The 20,357-nt window shown below is 35.9% G+C and overlaps 2 protein-coding genes across 3 annotated transcripts; one reads left to right on the forward strand and one right to left on the reverse strand.

Annotated features, from left to right (window-relative positions):
• Window positions 1-257: 257 nt before the first annotated feature.
• Window positions 258-2,707, forward strand: fws (Conserved oligomeric Golgi complex subunit 5 four way stop). The gene has a single exon (XM_089707328.1). The coding sequence runs from the start codon at window positions 358-360 to the stop codon at window positions 2,596-2,598; it is 2,241 nt and encodes a 746-aa protein (XP_089563454.1). The 5' UTR covers window positions 258-357; the 3' UTR covers window positions 2,599-2,707.
• A 2,942-nt stretch (window positions 2,708-5,649) lies between these two features.
• Window positions 5,650-20,357, reverse strand: Lon (lon protease homolog, mitochondrial). Of its 2 annotated transcripts, none has more exons than XM_089707504.1 (15): window positions 20,024-20,357; window positions 19,643-19,840; window positions 18,930-19,191; window positions 17,946-18,171; window positions 17,039-17,168; window positions 15,967-16,107; window positions 15,178-15,341; window positions 14,022-14,656; window positions 12,529-12,721; window positions 11,303-11,490; window positions 10,022-10,197; window positions 9,305-9,470; window positions 8,347-8,533; window positions 7,411-7,597; window positions 5,650-7,059 (listed from the first exon to the last, which is right to left on the reverse strand). In XM_089707504.1, exons 1-15 carry the CDS (start codon window positions 20,228-20,230, stop codon window positions 6,910-6,912), a joined length of 3,210 nt encoding a protein of 1,069 aa, XP_089563630.1. In that variant the 5' UTR covers window positions 20,231-20,357; the 3' UTR covers window positions 5,650-6,909. The 2 variants fall into 2 exon arrangements, with proteins under 2 accessions (XP_089563630.1, XP_089563629.1); XM_089707503.1 differs by having other exon boundaries at window positions 17,946-18,225.

Raw genomic sequence — 20,357 nt, forward strand, 5'->3', positions numbered from 1 at the left:
AGGCCATCACCACCTACACCACTGATATATTTTTTCAAGATTACTTACCTACAACACCCTTACAATACCTATTTGTGTTAAATGCAAAAAAAAATTGTTGGCATATATCCGTATCCTTGAATAGGTATAAGAATTAGCTTTTTCGTTATTATTTTTAACTGTTCTGTGTCTTGTACCTTTCTTGTACATAATATGTAGAACGTGTAAAGGAACACGTTTCGTTTAATGCTCCGAACGTTTAATGTCAATTCACAATTGTCAAAACACAACTCAAAATATGTCAAAAGTCAAATCTGCCAGTGATAAATTTTAATTTGCAATTTCGTAAATTGTAATTACCCAGTGCCCCTTATCACAATGGAAGCAAAAGAAGTTTGCGCCGCTATAGAAAATGATGAATTCTACAGTAAATTCCTCGAAGCGACTGTGAAACCGATCACAACAGATAACATTTCGGTAACTGACCAAGTTACCAAACTAACAGAAGGCATAAATAAACTAACAAAAAGTCTAGAAACTCAAGTTCTAGCAAAACACAATGACTTATTAACGCAAGCCAGCCACATTTCAGATTTAGAAACTATGTTAGAATCGGTTAAAGTGCAAGAAGAAACACTTTTACGTGGCACAGAGGGTTTAGCTGAAGGGGTCTATGCTTCTTACGATTCCTTGGAAAACCAAACGCGTATGCTTGAAAGAGTGCAAATAACGTGTCAACTACTGCGACATGCATCTAAAATATTGGCTCTATGGAACAAACTGCAAACTATTCAAGAAAATCCGGCTAAAGAAGCAATGCTTTTGTATGAGTTAAATGAATTGTTTGGTGACTATGATTTTGATGGGATTATCTTATTAGATGATGTACTGAAACAAGTACGACAAAGAAGAACGGAATTGCTGAATAATTCAACAGAATTGTTACAAAGCAGTTTATTAAATGGAGATAAAACTAAACTCTTACAATGTTTTAAGGTGTTCCACAATTTACAATGTACTAGCGAACAAATAAACAACACAGTCAAAACTATCCTTAAAGATCTACAAAAAGAAATACACACTGCTTTAAATATACAAATGGTGTCTATAGAAGTTAAGAAATCATTGTCAGGGCGTGTTGCACCAGGGAAAGCAAATATTATGAATGCACAAGATTTTAAAATAAAACTATGGGATAACATTGAGAAGTTATTCGCTGGTAGTATTTATCACAGCTGCATGAAAGTGATAATGCTTCAAAATGTAGTAACCGAATTACACGCTATTGGTAACTTTAGAAACATAGCCAGAGACTTCTGGAATGAACTGTGTTTAGTCTTTAGTACTGAACTGGACAAGAGTCCTTCCAATGTAAGCCAGTCTATTGAGATAGACTATGCTAAATTGTTAAAATGCTTCAATGATTTGTTGTCTAAACTAAAATACAAGAATCTAGAAATGAATCGATCATATTTTACAAAATGGGAGAATTCCTTCTTATCCAAGTCTCTTGCAAAGCTCTTAGAACCTGTAAGAAGTATGTGGCATCTCAACCAAGTGCCGAATATGGACCAAATTGACAATGCAGTTAGAGTTATAGCTGAGGCACTCAGTATTTCTCTTGGAGATAAACAACTGAGCATTAGCCTCGCTTATAGTGTTGCAAAAAGCATAAAACAAATGCTAGTTGAGACAGAACAGCGACTGTCAATGGACAGTGACGTCGCTCAGATCATAGAAGCACCCACTAGTACACAACAGAAGAATGCTGATCTATGCAATGCTCTGTATTACTTCTCATCACAAATCAACAGAGTTCTCAACAACATGAACTCAATTCTTCCACCAGAGAGCATACAAATCGTACAAAACAGCTTAAAAGACATTTCTAGCTTACCAATTCTGCAATTATATGCCGAGTCTATTAAAAATTCTCTCTTCATTATTCTTATGACCATGCATGATGAACAGGAATTCAGTCGAAGTGACGACCCAAGCAATAAAACTATTTCTTGCTCACCGTACATGAAAGAACTGCAACAGTTTGTGTCACGCTGCAAAGATTTATACCTCTCAATGTTTCACGAAAAATCGGCGCTAAATGAGTGTTGTATTACAATATCGAAGGCATGTATTGAACGGTTCATACATCACGCGTGCAACATCCGTCCTCTAAGCGCATATGGCCGTGCGAAACTACAGGCCGATTGCAAGCAATTGGAAATATCCCTATCCCCATTGATAACTGATATGATGGATTTAGGAGACCACTATCGTCAGTTAAAAGCGCTGCAATTGCTTTTAGAAAAAACACCTCAAGAGGTCGCTAAAAGCCAGTATGAGGGTGCTTCTTTACCATATTCGTTAGTCATGATGTTTTTATTCTCACATGCCGGGCCTCAGCTATTAGCTCCCCATGTATGTGCAGGATGGAACATACAAAAACTCATGCAATGGTTGGATTCGCATAAAAACGAAAAGGACAGGCTTGAATTTGTCGCGGGCGCTTTACAGAGGTACCAAAACCATGTGAGGCAGAACCAAATCACTACATATGATGAAGTATATCCCATATTACTACAGCTTCTTGATGATGGAAGAAAAATTTTTAAGAAATAAACTATTGTAGTTTATAATTAGTTAAGAAGTAATATTTAAGTGCAATGATGTATAAAATAAAACATGTGTTATATGAAATTATTTATTAATAAAATTGTCTTATTTACAATTACAATGTTTTCTTATTCAAACATCCTCCTCAGCTCGCTTTAATATATTTGATTTTTCATATATCTAGAACAAATGTTAAAATTTTTAATTAGTAACCTTTAAGTAACTTCTGACATGTCTTACCTAGATAAAATCAAGTAATAAATATCCTATCGAATAATTGTGTCCCTTCGTCCAGCATACTCACCATGGAATCCTGATATTTCATGAATGTCAAAAAACTGTTCTGAAATAGTGCTAAATAGTGCCCAAAGGAAAAAAATAGTGCTCTTGTACTTGCGAAGTTATAGCCATAGTTCGATGAGTATGCTGGACGAAGGTTTCGCCCAGCATACTCACCTCCGTCCGGAGAATCTGTATACGCTTCAAACATAATTCATACTTCAAAAAATAGTTCCCAAATAGTGCCAAACGGTGCCCAAAAAGAAAAAACAGTGCTCGAATAACTTCGGAGTTACAGGCTTCGTTCAGTGAGTATGCTGGGCGTAGGTTCTACGCCCAGCATACTCACCTCAGTGCGCGAATATCGAACGAGCTATAGGTACAATTTACGTCTCAAAAAATTGTGCTTGAAATAGTGCCCAATATCAGTCCAATTTTTGCTTGACTTATGACCTAGAAAACCATTAAATTTGATTGTAAACTTCTACATACATTACATTGAGTACAGTCGAATACAATATTATTAACTTTCTTTCTAACAATTTTTGTCTTGTGTAAATTATTAATTGTCTATGTAAGGGAGTATTTACTTTAGAATCGCAATATTATTAATTACACATTATTTTAATAATACTTTATAATAATATGATTAAGCCTTCGCGCGTCGCATGGGACCCCGGTAGCTAGGAACAATGATTTTATATATTTTGTCTAGATCACGGCGCTTGAAGGATTAAGATATCAAATGAAGTAAATCATGCATGAAAAATAAAGTTGCTTACATTACAACTGACAAAATTATTCAAAATAATCATTTTCCGGATCAAGGACGGTACCACAACGTTTACGGAATTGACCTGTATTCCTCATGTGATAAAGTTCAATATAGTGTGGCAGTAATGGATGCACGTACGGTCAATAGGTATGGGGTTGGTATGGGGCTTACGACGCGCGGCGCCCGCGACGCAAATGAATATGTTTATGTTTAAATACTAGATGGCGCTGCCCTAACATCTTACGATTATTAGACAAGACTGATCTGTATTTTGAAGGTGATAAGGGTCCATTTTGTGTCACAAAGCAATCGAAACGAACAAGCCCTTCTCAGTTTCTTTGTTTGTTTACTTCGTCGCACATCATTATAATAACGCCGGCTTTTGAGTTTGACTACATAGTGGGTTGCAAAACCAAACAATGTGTTGGTGATGTCATTATTTACCTATATAAAATTGTGTATCTAGTACGTAATCAATATAGGAGCTGCACCCAAATCAGTAAGTATATTTCAATTTATAATAGTGGCATTTAACTAAATTGATTTTACACTCATTCATTAATTGCACTGTAAAACTAGGTAGCAAGCGAGTTGTTTTTTACAAAACACACAATGCAATGAAGTAATAGACTTCATTTACGCTTAAAGTTTCATTCATTTATTATTATTTATAAAATATATAATAATGCATTTAATCGAAAGTTTTTGACATGTGAGAAAATACCATAATTATTTCCAATAACATGAAGTCTACAATTAGAAAGTATGTAGAAGTTTACATTAAAATTTAATGGTTTTCTAAGTCAAAAGTCAAGCAAAAATTGGACTGATATTGGGCACTATTTCAAGCACAATTTTTTGAGACGTAAATTATACCTATAGCTCGTTCGATATTCGCGCACTGAGGTGAGTATGCTGGGCGTAGAACCTACGCCCAGCATACTCACTGAACGAAGCCTATAACTCCGAAGTTATTCGAGCACTGTTTTTTCTTTTTGGGCACCGTTTGGCACTATTTGGGAACTATTTTTTGAAGTATGAATTATGTTTGAAGCGTATACAGATTCTCCGGACGGAGGTGAGTATGCTGGGCGAAACCTTCGTCCAGCATACTCATCGAACTATGGCTATAACTTCGCAAGTACAAGAGCACTATTTTTTTCCTTTGGGCACTATTTAGCACTATTTCAGAACAGTTTTTTGACATTCATGAAATATCAGGATTCCATGGTGAGTATGCTGGACGAAGGGACACGAATAATTGTGATCAAATTAAAATGTAAATTTAAAGCTTCTCACGACGTATAATCAAAATCTGTCCAGCATTTTAGATACATAGAATTGTGTGCTTACCTAGTCAAAAAAAGGCAGGCATAGACCGGCTACTCACGTACCTTCAGCAAGGGCAATATTGGAATTGGACCCTTAATTGTAATGTGTCAGCAAGTAGGCGCAATTCAGAGAACAACTGAAATTTCTCCGACCGCCGACCAACCGAGATTGTACCAATATCGCCCCTGCGGCAGGTACTTGAGTAGCCGGCATTTAGCCACGGACTGATTGTCAAATTTCACGTAATCTATACAGATATTATAAAGCTGAAGAGTTGAGAGCTGTTTGTTTGAACGCGCTAATCTCGGGAACTACTGGTCCGATTTGAAAAATTATTTCGGTGTTAGATAGCCCATTTATCGAGGAAGGCTATAGGCTATATATCATCACGCTAAGACCAACAGGAGCGGAGCAATGCGGGTGAAACCGCGGGGAAGAGCTAGTAAATGATATATAGAGCCAAGAGGAACAGATTACAGATACATATTAAATTGAAAAAGGAAATTCAACCTGTATCCCAAAATTGGGGTGGGCCCAGGGGTATGATGGGACAAGCATTGTTAGGCTAACCATTTAGACAACTCTCAAATTAATATGATAGGGTCATTATTTACTATTAACTTTTTTCTATTTAAAATTTCACTTATTTTTCAAAATAAAAAATCAACATATAAAAAACATACTTTATTCAACAACAACGTACTTACAACTTAAACCTAAGCATACACAAGTACATAATATATTCAACTAAATGCTATAACAGTCTAAAGAACAAACAGACAATCATAAATTATCGCTATATATTTACATACCATACATACTTACAACTAAATATTACAGTACCGCCGTAATATAATTAAGAAAAATTAATTTTAACTATTTATTTTCTTAAGTTACAACCCTTTAAAACTATTCATATACTTTTTCGGCATAAACTATACTATATTTGTGTGTTTATCAAGCAAAATTGAACTTAAATGCTTTGTTAATAAGACTCAAATATCAAAGCGAAGCTGCATCACATTTTGAAAGGAACTATTTTATGTACAATTTCACATTTGTATAAAATAATAAAAATCTCAATTCAATTTAAATCAATTTCACTTCACATACAATATAGTCTGATATGTGTAAAATAAAGGAAAAAAAAAAGACGTGTGTCACTCGGGGACTGCCGCGGTAAAGCTATTGCATGCTATGCCTTCAAGCCACACCTCCGCGCCCGTCCCCGTGGGGAGCGTGAGGTTTTTCGTTACGGAATTTCTGGATTCGGTCCCCGCGCTCAAGGCCCGCGATAGAAGCTATGCAATAGCTTAATAATAATATGTGCTACCCATTTAAAACATTTCAGGTGCTACCATAATACAAATTCGAACACAATATGTCTTTAAAACAGGATTACTAAACGGAATTGACCTTTTAATACCAATAACATTATAAATAAAAAGGTGCAGATAGATTATTATTAGCGCTCCGGAAGTGTCACGTCGAAATGTGGCCAATTAGCAACATTTTACTTAAGAAACGATAGTTGAATCATGCCATCTCACTTAGACGTCTAATCGTGTGTATTTATAATATTGTAAAATTATTGTAACTTTATAAATTTACTAGCTTTCCGCCGGCGGCTCCGCCCACGATTTCAAAGAAAAACTCGCATAGTTCCCGTTCCCGTGGAATTTCCGGGATAAAACCTATCCTATATTACTCGTGGATAATGTAGCTTTCGAATGTTGAAAGAATTTTTAAAATCGGTCCAGTAGTTTATGAGCCTATTCATTACAATCAAACAAACAAAGTTTTCCTCTTTATAATATTAGTGTAGATATATTGTAACCTTTTTGAAGATAGAATATTATTGGTAACCTATTTACACCTTTTTAATTATAATTAAACACTATTTATAACTATATACAACTCTCAAACTACCCTCAAACCTCGTCGAAAGCGATCTTGAACACGTCATCATATTCGTTGACGAAATGCACGTCAATATCCTTCTTTATGAAGTCGGGCAAATCGTCGAAGTCCCGCCTGTTCTCTTCGGGCAGAATAACACAAGTCATGCCTACACGTTTCGCCTGAAACATGAGATATTAAATTTTGAGAATTTAAAATTTTGATTGTATTTGTCTTACAGATTGTATTTGTGTTACAGAATGTTTGTGTTTCGGATTATATTTGTGTTACAGATTGTATTTATGTTACAGTTTGTATTTGTGTTACAGTATGTTTGTGTTTCGGATTGTATTTGTGTTACATACAGATTGTATTTGCGTTACAGAATTTTAGTGTTACAGGGCGGTTATGTGTTATTCGTGATGATTGTATTACAAATTGTGTTAATATTTGGATTAATATTTTCATTGTGTTTGCATAAGAATTGTTCACGTGTATTTGAATATTAGAATTTATGCGTATCAACAACTCACTGCAATAATTTTCTCCTTGATCCCACCAACTGGCAACACTCGTCCCGTAAGCGACACTTCCCCGGTCATGGCTAACGGGCGAACCGGTTTATTCAGCGCTAGGGAGAGTAGAGCTGTTGTGATGGTAACACCGGCTGAAGGGCCGTCTTTGGGTGTCGCACCTTCAGGCACGTGGAGGTGAAGGTGACTGAAATAAATAAATAAATAAATCTTTATTTGCTCAAATGTGGTTCACATGTTATTACTTTATGGAAAGTACAGCACATTCGCCAGTTATACTGGCATGCAAACATAATTTCACAGCTCCGCATAATCAGAATTTTTTTTTATTACATAAACATTATTATAGTTAAGTTCAAATACTTATTTATTATATGTAAAGAATAATGGAAAGTTAATATAAAGACAGAGGTTGCAAAATATGTGCGTAATGTATTCTGTAAGTTTCTTGACTTATGTGAAATGTAGTTTCATTTTAAGTCATGTAAAAATTCAAACATTTTTTTCGTTAATGAGTTGAGATGGCGATCAATTTTAAAGGACATTTAAATTTTAACAAACCCACTTGCCAAGTTAGGTGTGAAAGGGATAAAAAACATACAGGCGTCATTCAAGGTCGTATTTTCTTGTTACAAGTTAATGTTCATACTGAAATCTCCAGTGTATTAGATATAAGCTTCTTGATGAGAACTGTCGTTTGACATTAGTGACATACGTCACGTTCACGTCCAATACTTTCCGCACTCTCACCTGGTGTTAAGGAACTGGTTGCTAGGCACAGTAGTTCGCAGATAGTTCCGTGCGACGGTATTTTCCCGGTACTTTTTCCCAATTTACCTACTTTTCCCACGTCCCCGGTACTTTTTCCCAATTTACCTACTTTTCCCACGTTCCCAGTTACTTTTCCCACGTTCCCGTCACTTTCCCCACCCTCACCTGGTGTTAAGGAACTGGTTGTTGGGCTCGTTAGCTCGCAGATAGTTCCGTGCGACGGTGAGCGCGATGCGGGCGGACTCCTTCATCACGTCGCCGAGGTGACCCGTCAGCTCTAGAGATCCGGTCGAGGCTTTTTCTTCGTGATGGGAATTACGGAGCGCTGTTTCTATGTATAGTGTGCTGCCACCTAGTGGAAGAAAGTAGGGTTAAATTATATTTTATGGTAGCGAAATAAATAGAAATTCATTGACAACTAATCTCAAAATCGCCTTTTAATAGGTCATCGCGTTGTATGTTGTTGAATTACACCTTATTTCGACTGTTCGTGTACTGCCGAAAGGCACGTACAGATTTTCATACGGCGAGTACGTAAAAATCATTAATTCATTCATTCATTAAATTCAAGACGCAAATTTTTCTATTAGATGATTTCTTAAAATTATGTGTACTATCTGGCAACCCATCAGTCACCAGCTTGCACGCTTACGTTTAAAGATATTTTTTTTATAAATTCGGTGCACATATTAACAGATATAAACGGCCCTTTCGTCCGTCGGTGGGACAGCCTGTATATATAATCTATAGTCCAGCCTTTCCTATCTAGCGCCACCATAAGATGATCCGCGAAACCCTAGTGCCACCTTATCCTGATCCGCGGACCCGCAAAAAACGTATTCTTATAAGTCAATCTAAATTATTTTAATAATTGTTTGATTTCTTGCAGTGTTTTGGTATGAAATAGCTTAGCCACCAATCACTTGACAGATTATTCCATCTTAAAACTGAAAAATACAAAGTCCGGCCGTCAAAATAGTCTGGCTACTAAGGCTTTCGTAATTTTCTTGATTTGTCTGCGGACACCCTGGCATATGCTCGCGGACCCCAGGTTGGGAAACGCTGCTATAGTCTATACTCTATGGTAACAACTACAATCACTCTATACTCTATGGCCACTCACCCATAGCGGTCCACGCTAATCCCATGACCACGCCGGGCGGTGTGACGTCATACATCCGGTCGTGCTTGAACGTTGGCTTGCCGACCAATTCGTTCAGATTGTCATCTGTTACCACCAATTTGTCGGCCTCTTGTTTCACTATCTTGAACGCTACTTTGCGAGCAATCTGTAAAACAATTGGGTAAATAATATAGTTGAGCAATCTATAAGGACTAATATAAATAACAAGTTTGATGTGTTAGAAAACAAATTTTTATAAACATTTTAATGCTATAAAACAAAAACAAATGGTTTAAAAGTTATAAAAATGACCAATCCGGAGCATGTAAGAAACATAATATGTTTGAGAGTTATTTGAAAAAAGACGAAATCTACGATTTGAAAGTTCAATTTATTTGGCCAATTAGAAAAATATTATATATAAACACATAAAATGTATTAAATACCCACAAACAAAACAAAATAACTCAAAATAAAACTTTAAGGGCCGATTTTTTAATCCTTGGTTAAAACGGACGGACGGGTAACGTCCAATAAAGTATTACACAATAATATTAAAATGTCACCTGTAAACTGTCAAATACGGGCAATTAGAATACATTTTTGAAATGGTAGTCTAATATGTTATGCGATGAATAAGTTTTAAGTGAAAAATCTGCCCTAAGAGTCTTTTAAAAGGAAAAAAACCAACAAAAAATTCACAAAATCGTCCCAAACCTTTTCAATATGCTTCTGCAAGTTCCTCACACCACTTTCCCTACAATATGACTTGATTAGCGTATTCAGTGCTTCTGGGGTTAGATCCAACTGCTCAGTGGTTAGACCGCAGTTCTTTTGTGCTGTAGGTACTAGGTACTGTTGCGCTATAGCCAGTTTTTCTTCTGCTACGTAGCCTGCAAATTAATAATGATAATTTTTATTCATAAAACTGAAGAGTTTGTTTCTTTGTTGGAACTCAGGAGCTACTGGTCCGATTTGAAAAATTATTTCGGTGTTACATAGCCCATTCATCGAGGAAGGCTATAGGCTATATATCATCACGCTAAGACCAACAGGAGTAGAGCACTGCGGGTAAAACCGCGGGGTATAGCTAGTAAGAAACGTATATTATTATTATTATTAAAGATGTAAGGGCGAGATGATGGGTTAAATACTTTTAAATGTAGATTTTTAGTGTATGGTTTATTGTACACGTATTATAAATGCACGAGATTTTTATCGTTTTCGTAAATTGATGATTACAAGAAAAATGTTTGCTTTTTTCTTAGCAATAATCAAAACTGTATTCACGGAGCGGCAACGTCGCGTCAGCCGCTCGTCATGCGGAGTGGCAACATCGCAACAGCTTGTTCGTGCGTATTACGTCGACAATAGGCTTATGATGCCATACAGTGTGAATGTGTGAGGAAGTCCATCGGCATGTATGTGCTTGTGCATGCGTATTGTTTAAGGTGCGTACAGTACGATTCACACTAAATGACGGCTCTGATCAATGTACGTTCCGTTGCGCAGAAAACAACTTCAGCTAAGCATTGGTTAAACAACTTGACTGTTCCTGTGCGCAGGTACACTCGCAGCTAACTTCCGAACCGCCATTAAGTTTGAATCGAACTATATGTTTTTTTTGTTTTTTATAGTTAAGCAGGCAAGCGAGCAGGCGGGTCACCTGATGGAAAGTGAAGCCCGCCGCCCATTAGCATTCGCGTTGTCAGGGGCACCGCGAATGTGTTGCCGGCCTTTAAGATATTTATATGCCCTTTTTTTGAAGATTTCCTTGTCAAAGACGCTTGGAAACACCTCAGATGGTAGTTCATTCCACAACGATGTTGTTCTTGGCAAAAAATTCCGGGTGAATCGCCATTATAAATTTTATAGAAAACACAGAGAGAGAGGAGACGTCTCTCCGCAGTGACAAAGAATCAAGTAGTCATGTGTGTGTAAGGTATGTGTTTGTAATTTGTATGTATATGTGAGTTATTTGTCGTTTGCAACACTCACCGGACATATCAATGAGCTCCATGCGATCCCGTAACGGCTCGGGTATGAGGTCCACCACATTGGCGGTACAGATGAATAGTACCCGGGACAGATCCACGGGTACGTCCAGGTAATGGTCCAGGAAGTTTGCGTTTTGTTCCGGGTCGAGTAATTCGAGTAGTGCAGAGGATGGGTCACCGTGGACGCCTCTGGGATATTGAAATTTAGGTAATAATAAAAAAAATGTATGCGTGTACTAGATACACACATAAGAAGTGAAACTTCTTTATGACCTTAAAAATATCACGAGTATGGCGTAACGCAAAAATATCACGCGTACGGCGTAACGCAAAAATGTTACACTAAATTTTTGTCCAACCCCGATAAAGAAGTTTCAGTTCAATTAAATAAATAAATATTACAGGACAATTTTCACACACGGCACAATCTGATCCCATGCTAAGCTTTCGCTTGTGTTATGGAAACCAGATAGCTGATAAACATACATATATAATTTTTAAATAAATACTTATATAGATAATTAACACCCAGACACAGAGCAAACATCTATGTTCATCACACAAATATTTGCCCCAGGTGGGAATCGAACCCACGACCTCTGGCTCGGAAGGCAGGGCCACTACCAACCAAGCCAACCGGTCAGTCCAGTCATAATTGATATCAAAAATGCACATAAATTGCACAGCAGTGAAAGAAAATAGTATGTCGTCTGAACAGTTATATTAACTCAGTATAAATGTGAATTAAAATTCAAAGAAAGTAGTAAGTATAAATCGGTGGCTTATACTATTTTTCTCTATCGAACACTTTTGGCATTATCCCCCCCCCCCCCCCATATAATGTTTGTAAACATGTAAAGAAACTTAATTTTTTTGTGTATTTGAATTTCGTCACTCGGCATAGATATTATAAAAAAGCAATGTGCAAATATTAAAATAAAGTCATCTTTTTCAGAGGAGAAACAACATATTATTGTTTAACTAGCGGTCCGCCCCGGCTTCGCCCGTGGTACCTACATGTTTAAACTATCCTATCTCTCAAGTTGGATTAAACTATCCTATCTCTCAAGTTGGATCGAACTGCACATGGTGTGCGAATTTTATTATAATAGGTTAAGTGGTTTAGGAGTCCATTGAGGACAAACATTGTGACACGAGATTAAGATTTATATTCCACTATAAACATTATTTCTAAAACTCTTGTGAGATAAATTATTATATACTCACTTGCCAATCTTATCCACTTCATCGATCAGTACCAAGGGGTTTTCCGTGGCAGTTTTCTTCAAGCACTGCACCAATTTCCCGGGCATTGCGCCCACATATGTCCGTCTGTGGCCCTTTATCTCAGCCACGTCGGTCATACCGCCGACAGAGAAACGGAAGTATTGCCGGTTTAGTGCCCGGGCGATGGAACGCGCTGGTAAAGGGAAAAATAGATGAAAAAGAAAATATTTGATATTTTTGGTTTTATGGCATTCAAATGCTTTATAAATATAAATTAAGGTCCCTTCGACACATAAAACTGAAATAATATAATAAATTCGGTGGCTCTGGCGAGTCACGAGTGGTTGAATTGGTCAAGCATCCGCCCCGGAGTGGCGTGAAAGGATGCGGGTTCGAGTCCCGCCTCGTGATCGAATTTTTTTTATTTATTTATTTATTTATTCAAATTAAATACACACAACAGGCTACGATCTTGCCGGGTCCATAGGCGCCACATCAATTTTACGAGCAGATCGCAACCCAACAAAATGTGTACAATTACAATACTACAATGGGATACAGCTTAAAGTTATCTAAAGCGTATTACAATAAATTCATATTTAAAAATTCGATAATTCAATATTACATATAAAAGAAAGACAATAAAAATAATGGTTACATTACACAATACATTAACAACAAAACTAGGACATCATTTCAAGATTCGACAGACATGTTCTTTGAATATGTTTATTCTTTATAAATTTATAAAAGAAAATATTTTCAAGCTCATTATTTTTGAAGTGAAACTTCTTAGGCGCGTTGAGAGTAGAATTTCAAGGTAACGTCATGGAGTGAGGCGACGATTTTGGTATGCTTGAATCTTGCCATTTTCTTTATTTCTATTCATAGATTTTTGGAAGTGATTGAACATTTTCTACATAGATAATAGACAGTTTTATTACTCTCCTTACACTACTACCTTTTTCACCTACATAAATAAAATATTATTCTCCAAAGTTAAAATTAATAAATTTATTAATACAGCAATTTATTTACTATAAGTCTAAAACAAAAAATTATATGTAACATTCCTTGCTACACATCCTTGCACAATATTGCACAATATTGATCGAAACGTACCCTAAACCCTGTGAACTGCCAATAATTAAATAAATAAATATATAAAAAAAGTGTGCCTGTACTAGTGTACACACGTAAGAAGTGAAACTTCTATAAGACCTTATTTTTCAAAAAATAATTTACTATGTGCAACTTAACAGAAGTACGTCGAATCAAAGATGGCGCGTAACGAAAAAATGTTACACTAATTTTTTTTCCAACCCCACTTTCACTTCAATAAATTCCAGAACACTCACCAATACTAGTTATACCCACACCGGGAGGTCCGTGGAAGCACAATATCTTCCCCTGAGTGCTGCCCTTCAACTGCGACACCGCTATGAACTCTAATATCCTTTTCTTAATTAAATAAATAAATAAATTCCACTCACCAATACTAGTTTTACCCACACCGGGAGGTCCATGGAAGCACAATATCTTCCCCTGAGTGCTGCCCTTCAACTGCGACACCGCTATGAACTCTAATATCCTTTTCTTAATTAAATAAATAAATAAATTCCACTCACCAATACTAGTTTTACCCACACCGGGAGGTCCATGGAAGCACAATATCTTCCCCTGAGTGCTGCCCTTCAACTGCGACACCGCTATGAACTCTAATATCCTTTTCTTAATTAAATAAATAAATAAATTCCACTCACCAATACTAGTTTTACCCACACCGGGAGGTCCATGGAAGCACAATATCTTCCCCTGAGTGCTGCCCTTCAACTGCGACACCGCTATGAACTCTAATATCCTTTTCTTAATTAAATAAATAAATAAATTCCACTCACCAATACTAGTTTTACCCACACCGGGAGGTCCATGGAAGCACAATATCTTCCCCTGAGTGCTGCCCTTCAACTGCGACACCGCTATGAACTCCAATATCCTTTTCTTTATATCCTCCATCCCATAATGATCCTCGTCGAGGATGATTTGGGCATCCTCGAGTTTTAGATTCTCTTCCGAGGTGATACCCCAGGGTAAGGATGTCAACCAGTCTAGGTAGCAACGTGTTACGCTGGAAAAAAGATTTAATTTTGATAACGTCTAAAATCTTACCTGCCCATATAATAAAATAAATTTAATTTCTTATATTATATTATGACTAGCAGTCCGCCCCGGTTTCGCCCGTGGTATCTACATGTTTAAACTATCCTATCGCTCAAGTTGGATCGAACTGCACATGGTGTGCGAATTTTATTATAATCGGTTAAGTGGTTTAGGAGTCCATTGAGGACAAACATTGTGACACGAGATTTATAAATATTAAGATTAAAAGATCCTCTCCCTATTACATTTCTAGCAAGCTTAAATAAACACAAGTCTAATGGTAAACATAAGAGCATAGAAGTGCTATATTTTTCATTCTTTCTATACAAATTGTATAATATATTGAATAATTTTAAGCAAGCACGCATATGCACACAGAAACACACGCGCACAGTTAGCGTACTACTACTGTAGTTTTACCACTGAATGTTCATAGAAATGTACATCAACTTTCTGTGTGCATTAAAATGTACATTTCAGAATACTCACTTAAACTCCGAGCTATGGCTCTCAAGGAAGTTGAGTTTGTTGAGCTCTTCGTCTATAACTGTTTGTACCGCTTGAGGCACTTTCTTGTCAGCGAGACGTTCCCTGAATTTCTCACCGATCGCGTCTTTGTCGTCTTTTTCGAGGCCTAGCTCTTTTTTTATTACCTGTAGGGAGATTAAATTATCATATAGCATATAAAGGCATATGAATTTAGTATAATCTTATTGAAAATTCATTATTATAGACTACTAGCTTTCCACCCGCAGCTTCGCCCGCGCAGTCAAAGAGAAACCCGCATAGTTCCCGTTCCCTTGGGATTTCCGGGAAAAAACTTATCCTATTTCCCGGGGTAAAAAGTAGCCTATGTCCTTTCTCGGGTATCAAAATATCTCTATACCAAATTTCATGCAAATTGGTTCAGTAGTTAAGGCGTGATTGAGTAACAGACAGACAGACAAAGTTACTTTCGCATTTATAATATTAGTATGGATTAGTGCCACAAGATTTTAGAAAGAAAAAAAATATATGCATAAATTCGTACAAAATATTATGTCGAATTCCATTACCAATCATAAATTCATCGAGAAATAACACTATGAGTTCCTTTCGAGTACATACTTATCGATAAAACAATTATTATAAAAAATTCAATTTTTAATAAAAGTTAAATTAGACTTTTATTATTTTTCATTATAATGAGCAAGATTTTATATAAATTATTGTCTATATTTAACCACATTTACGATGACATTCTACTCAAAACACTCTGTAGTCTATGTGTTAGCCCACCTTAAGCTGTTCATGTAGAATGTACTTCCTGTGCTGCTGCTTAACTTTCTCTTCCACCTCTTTACCAATCTTCTGTTGGAGCTTCGATAGCTCATACTCCTTTTTAAGGAGCGATAGGGACATCATCAGTCTTTTTGGTATCTGCAATTGGAAAATAAATCTTAATATACATAAATCTCGTGTCACAATGTTTGTCCTCAATGGACTCCTAAACCACTTAACCGATTATAATAAAATTCGCACACTATAATATGCAGTTCGATCCAACTTGAGAGATAGGATAGTTTAAACATGTAGGTACCACGGGCAAAGCCGGGGCGGACCGCTAGTATTTTGTATACCTCATTCTTTTATTTTTATTATGGACTTAACAATAAAGAGAAAGCTTGATACAAAATGAAGATTATTAATTAGAATTACTTGCCTCCTTTCTTTGTATTCTATTATTAGTTCATATAGATTGTACGTACAATAAAGTGTAATAAATGTATATTAAAACTAGCTTTCCCGGCAAACGTTGTTCTGTTCTTCTTTTCTGTTCTGTTGTTCTTACTCTTATCAATTATCATATGAATAATAGATGTTGGCCGACTCTCAGATCCATTCAATAGATATACAAAACTTAATGAAAACCGGTGCAGCCGTTTCGGAGGAGTATAGTAACTTATGGTGACACAAGAATTTTACATAATATATAATTAAGCAAATCTATACTAATATTTTAAAGCTGAAGAATTTCTTTGTTTGAACGCGCTAATCTCGGGAACTACTGGTCCGATTTGAAAAATTATTTCGGTGATAGATAGCACGTTTATCGAGGAAGGCTATAGGCTATATATCATCACGCCAACAGGAGCAGAGCTACGCAGGTGAAACCGCGAAGCGCAGCTAGTAACTACAAAAAATGTTGTGTGGTTTTATGAAACCACGGTAAAAGTGAAACTGTTCGAACGGTTCCGAACACTGCTTTATATGTACCTACTCGGCAGCCGACCGTCACGCGACATGCGCTACACAGACCAAAAAGTTTGAGACGATGTAATAAAAGTTTCACTTTAAAAATCAAACCTACATCCATTTCCTCGAGCACAGCCTGCAACTCTGTCGGTTCAGCGCCTGTTAACGCAGCGCCTAAATCACTGAGGTACACCGGATTGTCCACTACTCGCTGGCCTTGGGCTAGCATGTGGTGGAGCGATTCCCTAATTTACAAAAAAAACGATTTTTTAAAGAATAAAAATCGATCATGAGGCTGGTTTCGACCTGGTTTGGTTTGGTTGATGATGTCTTTGGCATCATGATCGTTTTTTTTTCTATTCTTTAAAAAATGTATGATGTAATAAAGCATATAATAATGTAACTTTTAATAATAACCCATTGAGCCCCGAACGGCCAGATCCGACCGCGACACAATAAATTTTCTATTGTGTCTGTGATTCCGGGGCCTGATGGATTAATTATATTTCAAGCATTTAAAGCAGCCGAGAGGATAGGAAGTATCTTTTTTGGATTTTTTTTAAAGAATAGAATGTGGGTAGTCGAGTAATCAGACATCGTAGTACAGCGAAAGACGAAAGACTTATATTTTAATCAGGTAGAATTTAATTTTCTTTAAAAATTCAAATAATTATGATCACTTTGATGGTATAAAACTTAAAAATCCAAAAACTTAATTGTTATTAGAAGAAATTTTAGAAAGATAGAATAAAATAAAATATGTTTGTTGTCCGTAAAATTAACAATCATCGATTTTGAATTAATTATTTTTACGTAAAAAATTACGTAGCTAACGTGATTCTGCTATTTTTTCTTTATCTAAAAGTGCAATAGATATTATAGATACTTAAATTATTATATTGAGATAGCGCCATTTTAATTAATCAATGTCATTTAACCAATTATTTCAACATGTAAAGGAATAACACAAGTTATCGGCAAAATATAAAGAATCTTCACACACAACCATCAAAATAACTTACCTATACAACGGATTCAAATTGATAATATCCCGTATCGTCTTAATGACTTCCTGCGTCAACGCTTTCACCTCTTCATTCTGTTTAAACTTCTCATGCATGACATTTTCCACTTTCACCATTAACACTTGGTCAGGCGGAGGCTTCTTATTTTCCGGAGCCTCTTTATCAGTATCAATCCGTTTCCTCGAGTTCCTGTACTTGCGCCGACGCCGTTCCGCGTCCGACTCTTCGCGCGTAACGTTAAATTCCGTGTTAAATATCGGAAACTTCAAGTTCATTTCTGAAATTCGCATTTCGGAAATGAAACTGAAGCTGTGTGAATGTTTTGTGTATAAAATACTAGCTTACCGCCCGCGGCTTCGCCCGCTTTGTCTAAAACCTAATAAATTATATACTAAAACCTTCCTCTTGAATCACTCTACTTATTAAAAAAAACCGCATCAAAATCTGTTGCGTAGTTTTAAATATTTAAGCATACAGAGAACAAAGTCGCTTTCTCTGTCCCTATGTCCCTTATAGGGACAGAGAAAGCGACTTTGTTCTACACTATGTAGTGAAGTGTTAGTGATATGGTTTAGAAAGGGCAATAGAAATCGTAATGTATAATCATAAATATGGAGTGTATAGATATCCTGAGTCATAATGTTTCTTCTTTAAAGTTATATTTTGTGACTTTTTCAAAATTTATAACGCATACATGCATGCATGTTATTTTTATAACTAAATATCGCTCAAGAAAAGCGACCTGTGTGATAAATAAATAAATGATATCAATATAACAGCTGTTCGTTGATATTATTTGCTTAAATAAAACATCTGTTTCAATAAACAATAACTATTCATAGACATTAAGCTTGGATGCCTGCTAAAACTTACAATATTTAGATTTTTAACCAAATAAGGAACTTGAAAGTGTCTTTTTATCACCATAAAGACAGAGCATAACTAGAGAAACAAACTATTTAAATTCATAAAGCAACTTACCAGCTGGTCCAGTCTCGATTTCGTCTTCAATAAACTGTCCCGTAATTTTAATTCTCCGATGCGCCATCACAACCAGTCGTAATTTAAAGTCCATATCTTGCATTTCATGTATTTGTGCGAACACACCGACTTGATGCAAGTCGTCCAAGTTTGAGACGACGTCAGATTTCTCATCTTCTTTCTTTCGGAGAAAGATGCCTATGTACGGTTGATTTAATTTAACTTTACGTCGAATTAGGTCTATGAGGGCTGGGTTGGATATCTGTAATGTGATAGATTAGGAAAATTTATAATTATTCAGTACATAATAGTTAGTTGTTTTATGTTTATTTCCAAACATTTTTGCTTCCAACTGACAGATAAGCTTATAACAGAACATATTATCCAAACATAATGAAACTGGCTATAACTTTAGCATTGATGAAAAATTTTATAAATAGCAATAGCTTACAAAATTAAAAATTCTTAAGTAATTTTTTTTGAAGTGAAACTTCTTTATGGGGGTTGGAAAAAAATTTAGTGTAACATTTTTTCGTTACGCGTGATATTTTTCCGTTACGGGCCATTTTGTGCAAGTCCCTACCACGCGTGATTCAACATATTTCTGTCAAGTTGCATATAGTAAATTATTTTTTGAAAAATAAGGTTATAAAGAAGTTTTATTCAATCTTTGAAAATGCATGAATCAAGTAACTTATTAACAATCAACTCACCTCTATAAGCTTAATAAATCTAGGAAACACTGGATTCCTATTTATCGCTATAACAGGCACTTGCGGCCAGACTTCAGGCACGGCTACTGTTGCTGGCAGTTGGCTTGAGAACAATGGTGTCTCCTCTTTAATATCGTCTACTTCTTCCTCTTCCGGGTCATTTTTATTGCTCGTTGAATACTGCCTTATGTTTATAATCTGAAAATTTTTGTCCCCAAATTTTTTTAAACGAAGTATATACGAAATTCATATACATAGTAGCTAAATACAGAATGGAACAATACAAACAACTGTTTTCAATGTAAATATAAGACTAGAATGAAGAACGAGTGCTGATGAATTGAATAAGGACGGTTTTAATGTTTCTAAGAGTAATTTTACCTGTTTGTAGGGTACATAGCTAGTTACATTGCTGCATACGCGACATTCTTTTAATCCATTGCTGAAATTGCTTAAAATTCTGCTATTTGCCGGTTTACAATTCAGTTGTGATGCAACTTTAGTAACATTTCTGGTAAGACGCGACGAATATTTAATTTTTGGACTAAACAAGAAAGTATTTCGCATCACAGAACTGGCAGTGTGCATTTTGCGTTTTTATAGTTGAGACAACTCAAATATAAATAATTATATTCATTAAATTAAAATTTAAAATATTATATTTATATCGGTAAGGTTAACTTTCCAGATTCTTCAAAGTTCAAATTCAAATTGA

This window comes from Colias philodice, chromosome 19 (genome assembly GCF_061535455.1).
Source record: "Colias philodice isolate Cphi_HAF_F1 chromosome 19, ilColPhil1 Martin Lab GWU primary, whole genome shotgun sequence".
In the NCBI taxonomy this organism is placed as follows: Eukaryota; Metazoa; Arthropoda; class Insecta; order Lepidoptera; family Pieridae; genus Colias; species Colias philodice.

What these genes read in the sequence shown, in the direction of transcription:
- fws (XM_089707328.1), top strand. Translation starts at nt 358, where the DNA reads ATGGAAGCAAAAGAAGTTTGCGCCGCTATAGAAAATGATGAATTCTAC.
- Lon (XM_089707503.1), bottom strand. Translation starts at nt 20,230, where the DNA reads ATGCACACTGCCAGTTCTGTGATGCGAAATACTTTCTTGTTTAGTCCA. An exon ending in ATTAGCGTGGACCGCTATGG is followed by an intron (nt 8,534 to 9,304) that starts GTGAGTGGCCAT and finishes TTCTTCCACTAG; the next exon opens with GTGGCAGCACACTATACATA. An exon ending in AACCAGTTCCTTAACACCAG is followed by an intron (nt 7,598 to 8,346) that starts GTGAGGGTGGGG and finishes TATTTATTTCAG; the next exon opens with TCACCTTCACCTCCACGTGC.